At 31.3% G+C, this 11578-nt stretch overlaps 2 protein-coding genes across 2 annotated transcripts; both read left to right on the top strand.

Moving 5' to 3' along the window:
* The first annotated feature begins 4466 nt into the window (after nt 1-4466).
* Nucleotides 4467-5003, top strand: LOC121785245. The gene has a single exon (XM_042183629.1). It carries the CDS (start codon nt 4467-4469, stop codon nt 5001-5003), a length of 537 nt encoding a protein of 178 aa, XP_042039563.1.
* A 2710-nt stretch (nt 5004-7713) lies between these two features.
* LOC121783607 lies at nt 7714-10415 on the top strand. The gene is made up of 7 exons (XM_042181733.1): nt 7714-8358; nt 8456-8542; nt 8633-8842; nt 9126-9290; nt 9419-9472; nt 9544-9690; nt 9860-10415. The coding sequence occupies exons 1-7, from the start codon at nt 8152-8154 to the stop codon at nt 10235-10237; spliced, it is 1248 nt and encodes a 415-aa protein (XP_042037667.1). The 5' UTR covers nt 7714-8151; the 3' UTR covers nt 10238-10415.
* The last annotated feature ends 1163 nt before the right edge of the window (nt 10416-11578 follow it).

The raw sequence follows: 11578 nt of genomic DNA, 5'->3' as shown, positions 1-11578 counted from the left end.
TGTTTTTTTTATTTCATTTCTCTAATCCAATTTTTACACTTTTATACGTATTTCTTTTATTAGATTCATTCATTTTTTAATTTTATGTTTTCAATTATTTATTTTTACACTATTTTTTAATTTAAGATTAAGTTTTTGTCCTTTTAAAAATGTTTTCCTATTATACCAAGTTGGAATCAATATTAACTAAGCCGTGACACGATTAGATTGTCTACAATATTTTATTATGTTATATTGTAAAAATGATTAATTATACTAAAAATATAGTGTATTATAATATAATTTCATATATCTAATAATTGTTTTATAGCTGTTTATATAATTTTCTTTTTTGTTTTTTATTTTAAACACATTATATCAGGTTTTGACTTGAATTTTATTTTTAAAATAATAAAATCTTAAAATAGGATAATTTTTTTAAAAAATCGCATGAAATTTCCTGTTCCCCTTAAGTCTCTTCCATCTCCCTACTCTCTTACAAAAACTAATCCTTCCCACATTATTGCATTAGTATATTAATCTATGAGCCTATAATATACTAATATAGTACTAGTATTTAAAAGTAATTAATAATATCAAAATGTAACATTATACATAATAGTTTATTATATTAATACTTTCCAATTATAAGTTGTGATATAATCTAATAATAATAGCAATTAATATTATTATTGTTAATATAGATTAAAATATGTTAGAATTTTTTCAATTTAAATGAAATTGATAAACTATTTAACTATCACACCATTCTTTATTCAAAATAATGTAAAACGCATAATGTCAACATGGAAAAAAAATTTAAGAAACTTTTTACCGTATTTTGAATTACTACTTTGTTCTTGAGCATACATGGATGAGGGTAGTTGTTACTTTGCCTATAGTGCATTTTTTTATCATGAAGTTGTTGTAATTGTATAGTTTTCAATAAATTGCAATTGCAACCAGCCCTCCTAATCTTCAATTGGTGGCAAATGAATATTATACTTGATTCAATTGATAAATAAGTTTAGTAATTTAATTTAAATAGAATAGATTATGCGGAATTTAACTTCCATTTAAAATAAAGTAATTAAGAAATGTAAATAAAAACATTAAATGGAATGAAATATAAAGTTTAGTACTCCTTAAGAAAAAATTGATTTAGGAACTAATTTGATACATGCTCTGTAGTTTAGTGATCGTTTTATAATATTAACCATGATTATTAATATAAATAAGTATATTGATCAAAGCTCAATTTTACTTATTTTTAAATATACAAACATTTAGAGTATTTTAAGTAAAAATGAAAAATAAAAGTATTACCACGATGCGTTGGTATTATAAATATAGGAAAGAATTAAATTAATTATCATGTAACCTTAATAAATATTGATTTTTGTTTATATAAATTTCATGCAACATGAGTTAACGAATGATCCAATTGAATAAATTCTACTCTCTTCATATTTATATTTCACCTAGCCAAAAATTTGACATCCTAGCCCGACTTTTGGGGCCGGGCTGGGCCAAGCCCACCAAACTCCTCACCATTTTGGGCCGGACCAAAGTCTAGCTAGGCCCATATTGTCCTAGTCCAACCCAGCTCGAAATCGACTCAATCCGTAGCACCAAACAGATAAGGCCAATTTTTGCCACCTCTAGTTCATGTCCCACACAAAAATGTAGATATCATAAAAACAAACCCTATGTGTATATATAGTCATCATTCATCCAACTAAACTTTAAAACGATATGTTTACAACTAGTGGAGTGCACATGGAATAAATGAAAAGAAACATATATGGAAATCGATAACAGAATAGAGGCATTATTAGTAATAAGACTCAATAACTTTCGAGATTTTTATATGCACATGACTAAAAATTGATCATTCCTAAGCACTATGCCCATTGGTATAAAGAAAAGTGAAACCCCCTTTCAAGTACATTGGCCCCAAACCAAATTAATTTCTTGCTTTTCATATAACTATTTCTTTTCTTTTAGTCCAATCCCTTTTGACAAAGAGTCAAGACCTAACAATATTCCCCCCTCCCTTCTCTTGTAGCGCAGTTCGTTTTAGTGCAGACGCTCTCGAATAAGTCTTTATATATATACAATAAAATTGATATAAAGTCTGAGAGACGCTCTCACATAAATCTTTATATAATAAAAATCAATGCAAGGTCGAAAGACGTACTATACGAGTCTTTATATAATAAAAATTGATACAAAATAAATAATAAGTTTAGTATGGAATATATATTTAATGAAATATAAGGAAGGACAAGGGACATGTCATTAAGTTTTAACCACATATATCACATCACATGGTTGGTTTTTATTTCTCTTCTTGTTTTGAAAAAGATAGTATATACTATTAGTTAAACCATCACAATCTTGAATTTGTAGCAAGTTGAATATGTGCTTTTAAGAAACACTCTTTTTAGATGGTGTAAAATAGTGCTTGCAAACCAACATATGCGCGTGCTCCTCTACCATTTTAAATACTTGCTATCATGACTCATAATTGTACCTTTTTTCTTGGGGAAATTAATAATTATAGGGATATAATTAGTAGTTCTTTTTCTTAAAAGATGTGTTTTTTTGATTGAGCTCTTTATATGTGATATAATTATATTAACACAAACAATTATTTTTCTTGTAAAAACTAAAAACATCACGTTGAAGGTATAAAGTTACTAATTGTATCTTTAATATACTATATTAAATTGAATAAATTTTTATTTCTTATGCATGTAAAATGTAGATTCTTATGCTAATTTTATATTTGAAATCGTACCTCTAGACTACATGTATAGTATATACAAGTTAAAAATAAAGTGATTTTATGTTCTAAAAAAATACTACTACCATATTTACAATATTATTAATCCAATCCCTATATTATTTGAGTTTTAAACCTATATTATTACTATTAGTGCCTAAGTAATTGGTCAAAACTCATGCACCACACAAATAGATATGTCGAATCGAATTCTATATATAATACATAGTGGAGTAGTTCGTAACTTAGGTATAAGGCAAAAAGAATATTTATATTTCAAATCAGCCCTCAACATGACGCCAAATAAAAGTCATGCATATATACGTATCATGAGTATGGGGTTGCGTTAGTTTGCTAACTAATTTACAGTAATAACTAATAACTTTCAATTTTGTTTATTAAAATTATCAACACAAAGACATAATTATATCAATACAACATATAAATTTAAATATCAACACAAAGACATAAGTTTATCAACACAAGAATATTGATGAATTTATGTCTTTGTGTTGATATTTTTAACACAAAATTGATATTAGTTATTAGTTATTACTGTAAATTAGTTAGTATTTGATCACACCCCACGAGTGAAAGGCATATAAGTAATTTCGGATACAACTTGTTTTCAAATAGTAAAAGAACTTTAGAATCCTTATCCTAAATCTCCAAACATAATCATTAATTTATCTTTTCCCTACTAATGCCTAACAATATGTTAATTCGATTCTTTCTTCGAATGCAATTCATATCTAATTGGTTGCAATCAAATCACACTTAATCTTTCATCGACCAAAAATGTTAGAAATCGAAATACTATAATTTAATTGAGCAAAACTGTCGAAAAAGATTAAGAAGTTTGCTCAAATTTTGATCTTTGTCTTAACTTTTAAATTTGACTAGATAAACCACTAATTAAGTATGTTTAACATTGTCAGCAATTGTCTCACACCTTTGATTTGATCAGTTAAATTGTACTACTATATGATGTAACAATCGGAATTTAACTTTACTTCATCCGAAAATCTATATTCAGAATCTTCATCAGTTTGACAACACAGTTAACAACTACTCAGTCACACCATCAATTTGAAACATGTATATGTCATATGAACAATATATTGCACGATGACAAAATATTTCATTGTGACTGGTTGCGAACAATGCTACATAGTTTTTTCGACCAATTTTAAACATGCGGATAAACCGGAATTTGAATAAATGAGACCCTAGTATGCTGATTCAGACAACACCAGTGGCGGATCCAGGTGGGGGCGGTCGCCCCCACCGTGCGACTAATTTTTCCTTATCTCGGATGTATATTTTCCATATCCGCCCCCTCCGTTGTCTCCGACGTCGCCCCGTTGACCAAAAAAAACCATTAAATGCGATTTTCTTGATAGAGAATGTGAAAGAAAGCTTGAGATCATTTCGAGAATTTGGATGGGATACTTTCTTGCAAGAAGTGAATGATTTTTGTGGGGCAAATGACATTTCAATAACAAACATGGATGATGATGCTCCAAAGCGGATTAGTAAGAGGAATGGTTCAAACATCAAGAACTACCATCATTATCGCGTTGAAATATTTTGTCAGTAATTTCAAATATAATATCTTATTCATTTACTAAATTAGAATCATCTTGATCTTTAATCTTTCTTGTGTGTCAATTTGGTCGTCGACTTGCTTACACAAGAGATGGAAAATCGTTTCTCTGAGGCATCCACAAACTTGCTAAGTTGTATGGCATGCCTCGATCCAAAAAATGATTTCGCTGCTTTTAATGTTCATAAGCTTGTTCATCTTGCTACTCTTTACCCAAAGGATTTCACATCGACTCAACATACTGAATTGTTTAAACAACTTGAAACTTTTGTTGATGTTGTGAGAAGAGATGCACGATTGAATGGTATTGAAGATTTGGCTAGCCTATCTCAGAAGATTGTTGAAACCAAGAAAGATAAAGTTTTTCTGTTGGTCTTTCGTCTGATTGAGTTGGTATTGATCTTACCTATAGTGACTGCATCTGTTGAAAGAGTATTTTCAGCAATGAAATTTGTCAAGACTGACTTGCGGAATAGGATGAGAGATGAGTGGTTGAATGACAGTTTGGTAGTATACAATGAAAGATCCATCTTTGCTAGTGTTTCTAATGAAAGAATCTTGAAACGTTTTCAAGATATGGATACCCGTAAAAATCAGTTGTCTCGGTTAACAGATGCTAGAGCTACTTGAATTGTAATAGACTTTCATTTTGCTAAAAAAACATATTGAAGTATTATATTTAATATTTTATTATTTTATTCCGCCCCCTCCATTTTTAATCCTGGATCCGCCACTGGACAACACAGCTACATATGTTTTGTTTTACTGTACAAGACTCAAACTTTCATTGTCTTCCATTCTTTGCAAGAGTAATATTCTATGAAGCACAAGCTGGCAGTCTTTCCCACTTTTATCAAAAAGGAATTTGTGCCCAAAAACAATAATGTCATCAAAAGCAAATAATTTCCCACATGCCCTCCACTCTATTTGATGGCACTAACACAAATTTTGAGAAGACTATTTAAGGATTATACCAAAATTTAAAAAATTCAAAAAACTGAAAAAAATACTATACTAATTTTGTTCACATAATGTGGTGTGTGCCATTAGGATTCTTGAATGTGGGGAATCTGTGCTTTCTGGGCACTCTAACTTTACAGAAAGCAAGTGTTTTCCACTGAGAATTGAATGAAAAGAAAGAAAATTTTAAATACTGAGCAATTTGTTGGGTGGTGGTGAAAGTGACACTTTATGGGCCTATATATGTTATTCCTTACAATAAATATTTTGCCTAATTCCTTTGTAGCATGAGAATATGAGGGATGTGTCTCAAAAGAAGATATTTGAATTATAAATATTTGTAATTGTGTATATAAGTGTGTGTGTGTGTGTGTGTTAGAAGAATTTATCCATAACCCTAAAAAGAGAACCTATGGTGAAGGGTCTCCTGCAAAACACAAAACTAGTGCTAATCCACTTCAACAATCCATTATGGAGAATCATTTACTAATTTAACTAAAATTATTTGTTGCCATACTTTCTTGTTTAGCTTTTGTGTTAATCTAAAAAGGGTTTATTTTGTTTTTACATGTGACAATCTATTAGTATCATTAAACAAAAAAATTGCTCGTTATATTCGGTGTATCTCAATTTCGCTCATTTTATAGCCGGCCTTATCACTTTTGAAATCTCTCGTTACATAATTAAATATTTTTTGTTACATTATTCGAATGCTCCCATTACAAAATATGGTTTTATTATTACAGTACATTATTTGAAGATTTTATTACACTATTTAAATCCATGTCCTCGTTTTCCCATTATTTAAATTAAGAACTACATTATGTGAATATGATGATTTTTTTATGAAACATAGTGAATTCCTTTTGAAAATAGCAAATTTAAAAAATCACCCATCATTGAATTCCAATCTTATTACAATTTCATTTAACAAAATGATGAATCTAGTATAAATATTTACGATCTATTAATGGAAAATGATTCCTAGATTTTATTGTATGACATCCCTATTGTCATTTTATGATTTGACTTGGGTTCTCAACCAAAAAAATTCAACTACTAAAATGAAAAGACAATGATGATATACCATCCAACCAATAATTATAATTTGGATATGTATTAATGAAGGCGCACGTACAATTTAAATTAATAATATAAGAGTTGGATCTTTCAATATATATACGAATATGGTAGATAATAAAAGGACCTAACTAATTTGAAAATGAGAACACATAAAATTGATCATAACGTCAGGCCCAGAAATGGGGACACGAAATTATGAAGTCTGAATCACCATCATTTTTTCAAAATCTATTATACTTTGAAATTTCTATGCATTGTCACGTTTACTTACTTTTCATGGTTTTTTTCTACTAATATTTAATTTGTGGAGTGAATAATTTAATAATATCCATTTCATCTTATTTTAATAGGCCTTTGAGGTTGAAACACAAATCTTAACAAATAAATAATTTTAATAAAATTACTATAATGTAAGTTTATTTGTTCAAAAAGTAGGACAAAAGAAGATTAAAAATAATTTATAAAGTACTATGGAAAAGATAAAATAAGTTGATATAATGAGTATAGAATGAATTATGAATATTTGGTATGTAAATTTTCATTTCAGATAGTGAGTTATTTAAATGTAACGTTCAAATAAGAAAAAAATAGTATGTTGAAGTGATTTGTGAGACTATGAAAGTAATATAGTTTGATTCCAGTAATTTTTATGTACTATCAATAATTTCAATAGTCAATAACATTAATTTTAATGTAAAAATTTATAAAATAAGTAATATATGGTGAGAGGAAAAAATAGGAGTATTTTTTAATAAGTATAGCATTTTTTTATTTTCATATTCTATCAATATATAATTATGGAACTACTATTTCGCTCTATTTATTACTGAAAATAGGGTCCATCATTTATATATTTTTTTTCTTTTCTTGTTATTTTAGTGTTAATTTACAGTATGATCTTTAATTCAAACTTGCAATCACCCAATACAGAAAATGGTCCCACCAAAATTTAGTACTACTACTCTTTAATTCAGGCTTCTCTTTGCCTTTTGCTTCATTTTTACCACTCTCATTTGATATCTAAATGCAGTGTTATTTTAAAAAAAAAAACACTCAAAGTTTATGTAATTTCTACAACAATTAGTATAAAATACAAAATGCAACATAAAAGGCCAAATCTTGAGTATGCAAAAAGAGACAATCTTCAACAACATGAAAATGCTTTGTATCAAAGCAAAGACAAACTCAAACAGGAAAGCAAGAACTGGTTGTTTGCAAATGTGGTAAGTCACACCAACAAACTTACAGCAACAAATATATCTTCACATGAATTCTCCTCAAAACACACACACACAACAATTGGGATTAAATATTTTAGAGATGTCAGCCTATAAAACTCCCAAAATCTTTAAAATAACAAAACCTTATTGACCACAACCTGTTACTCCCTATTTTAATACCCTCAAACACTGAAGGTTCTCTAATTCACAACTCATTATCAAGAAACAAGAATCTCACTCACTGTGTGAGAGAGAAACACCCATCTGTCAAATGGGGTCACTTAGAAATGTGAATGCAGGTTTTTAACTTTTCCTTTGAATGCATTCTGCCATTTTTTTTCATGGTCACAGATAGATGCAGAGAGAGTTTCCATAGACAAAAAATTGGAATGAAACATGTTGTAGTTGTTGTGATCACATTACAACAAGACAACAACAACAACAGCATATATGCATACAAACCACAACAAACACAACCTTGTTAGAGCAACAACAAAACTCAAGATTCTTCTCAAATGGCCTCTTCCTCTCATTCCAAAATCCCAATCATTTTCACCCTTGTTTCTTTCTTCTTAATCCTTTCTGCCTCCTCCACCTTCTCCCTCTCGGCCTCCCCGGGAGGCCGGAACCAGACTCTTCGGCCGCAGGAGGAGCTCAACAAGCTGAAGAGGATAAGGAGCTATCTAAGGAAGATCAACAAGCCTTCTGTCAAGACAATTGAGGTCAATTTCTTGCTCTTTTCTTGAAAATGAATGTTGCTTGCTTTGATGTTGTAAAGATTTGATTTTTATGAGCTCCCATGTTTTCCAAATGCTGCAGAGCTTTGATGGAGATAAGATTGATTGTGTCCCATCTCATCTTCAGCCAGCTTTTGATCACCCTAAGCTCAAAGGCCAGAAGCCATTGGTAACTAACTGACTAACTAACTCTTGTTTTTCTGAATAAAAAAGCAATATTGATTCCCACTTATGCAAGAATCAATGTGGTGAACCTCAGGAACCGCCGGAGAGGCCAAAAGGGTGCGGTGGAAATGAGTCGGATTCGGAGACGCTGCAGGCTTGGTTGGAGGCAGGGGAATCATGCCCTATTGGGACAGTTCCAATAAGAAGAACTACTGAGAAGGACGTGTTGAGGGCTAGCTCACTTCGTAGATTTGGTCGAAAGATCAAGCGCGTTCGCAGAGATACAACGAGCAGTGATCATGAGGTTTGCATCTATCACATTAGTCCAAGTTCATTGTGTAAAAATTGGATATTTTTTTGGGTATGTAGGTTATACTGATGTGTGTGTCTGTGGCATTTGTATATGGTGAGATACCATGATCATTGATTATGAAGTTTAGTTCAAGAAAAGCACCAAGTTTATGTCTGTTTATTGCCACTTATGTTTTTCTTGTAGTTATTGTGCATTAGTGCATTCTTGAAAATGAGCAAAAATTGGATCTTTTTCTGTGTACAAGTTTGATTAATGTATGTGTGTGTGTGTGCAGCATGCTGTGGCATTTGTGAATGGTGATGAGTACTATGGGGCAAAGGCAAGCATAAACGTGTGGGCGCCGCGCGTGACAGACCAGTACGAATTCAGTCTGTCACAACTATGGGTGATTTCTGGCTCATTTGGGAATGATCTCAACACCATTGAAGCTGGCTGGCAGGTCTGTACTCTGCTTCTACATTCATCACAAAATTTATGACTCATATCTGTCGCCTCCCGCCTCATTTAATGGCGCGATTATCTCACCTAATCTTGCAATAGTACTAACTAGTTATTGCAAAACCTCAGGTTAGTCCAGAGCTTTATGGTGACAACTATCCTAGATTCTTCACATATTGGACAGTAAGTACTCTTTCCACTACCATGTGTTGTGTAAGCATGCTTCGTAAACTTAACGCATTCTTGTGGAACAGACGGATGCATACCAAGCAACAGGTTGCTACAACTTGCTGTGCTCGGGTTTTGTCCAGATAAACAACAAGATTGCTATTGGTGCAGCTATATCTCCAAGGTCAAGCTACAAAAACAGACAGTTTGATATTGGCCTAATGGTTTGGAAGGTATATATCATTTTCTTGATCCGTTATGTTTACCATATCGTGCTCGTTTAGAACAGAACGCTTCTTTATCCTCTGATATACATCAGTTAGGTGGCCTAATAGTTAATCCATTATAGTTAATAGTACTAATTCTGCATAGAAAAGTGTCTAAGTAAGGTCGTTCGTGCAGGATCCCAAGCACGGGCATTGGTGGCTGGAGTTCGGGTCAGGGCTACTAGTCGGCTACTGGCCTTCGTTCCTGTTCAGCCATCTACAAAGGCATGCCAGCATGATCCAGTTTGGTGGGGAGATAGTGAACAGCAGATCAACGGGGGCCCACACGTCGACGCAGATGGGGAGTGGCCATTTTGCTGATGAGGGGTTTGGGAAGGCCTCCTATTTCAGAAACTTGCAAGTGGTGGATTGGGACAATAGTTTGATCCCTCTGAATAATCTGCACCTTTTGGCTGATCATCCAAGTTGCTATGACATAAGAGCTGGGAAGAACAATGCTTGGGGGAATTATTTTTACTATGGAGGGCCAGGGAGGAATGGTAGGTGTCCATGAATTATCAAGAAAATGATGATCATTGATCATGATGTTGTTATATAGCCATGTAGAGATTTTGGATTTTTTTTTGGTTTTGATTCTTTGTGAGATTCTAACATGTTGCAAGTTCCCCCAATGAAGACTTCATGTAAATGTTTTTGAGTTAAGAGGAGATGATGAAATAGAAGATTTTGTATTTTTTTTCCTTTACTACTCCAAAAGGGAGTAAAGGGATTTGTGTATTTAACATTTACTTAAACTTGGAGGTTAAAAAATTATATTCACTCATAATAGAATAATGAATAATTAAATTAAAATATTAACACTTCCTCAATTTCACAAGATAGTACTCCACATAGGTTGTGGCATGTGTGTTAATTACTATTAACATATAGTTATAGGCTAGCTATAATTGAAGAAAAATGACAAAATAAATTTAATATTGAAGAAAAATGACAAAATAAAAACTAAATATTAAAGTGAGACATCGAAAAATGGAGGAAGAAATCTTCCCCTCCCAAAAACAATAAATAAATGAATATAAGATGCTGTAAGTGTCAAGATACACAATGAATTGACTAATGTTCCATTGAAAATCGAACCTGTCACAGTACATGTAGTCGAAAATAAATGTAGTTGAAAAATGAAAAATTGCAAAATAGTAATAGACTTTTTTTTTCATTTTAGTTCAACAATAATAGACTTATTTATATCTAGATTCTTATAGTCAAAATATAAGAAAAAAATAAGCATGGATTTGCATGTGGGAAATGCGTGGAATGCGCCATGAAAACCATATTTGGCAGAACTCAAGATTTTGAATTTTTCTGGAAAATTATTTAAATTATAAAAACCAGCTTTGAGACGGTGATTTTTTTAATCAGACAAAAATAGAAGCAAATAAAAACAATAAGTGTATCTCAGTTAGGCCAACGATGCAGTTTGGTTTGTTTGTATGTTTATGTTATAAAAATCAATAAATCTCAGTCAACTCAATAATCGATTTAATAAAACATGCAGAAATGCTGGGACCAAGAAACTGGGTTTTTTCGAGAAATGATTAGGTAATATTATGATTATGAAATTAATATTTTGGCATGTATTACAAGCAAGATCTTCAAGATCAGTGTCAAGTTTCTTGAAATTGAGGGTTATCTTGTCTTAATATATTAGTTTGGATTGGTTTAGTGTTCATTAAATTTTTTTCCTAATTTACCTCCCCAATGAAAATGGATTGGATGATTTGAATTGATGGCTTAACCAAGGTTAGCAGCGCTCTATACCAATTATAACAATTATATTATGTCAACATGATAAATAAATACGAATACGAATACGAATATGTGAGTATGTAAATAA

This window comes from Salvia splendens, chromosome 21 (genome assembly GCF_004379255.2).
Source record: "Salvia splendens isolate huo1 chromosome 21, SspV2, whole genome shotgun sequence".
Classification (NCBI taxonomy): Eukaryota; Viridiplantae; Streptophyta; class Magnoliopsida; order Lamiales; family Lamiaceae; genus Salvia; species Salvia splendens.
The sequence above is the reverse complement of the archived record's forward strand: the minus strand, read 5'-3'. Positions and strand labels throughout refer to the sequence as shown.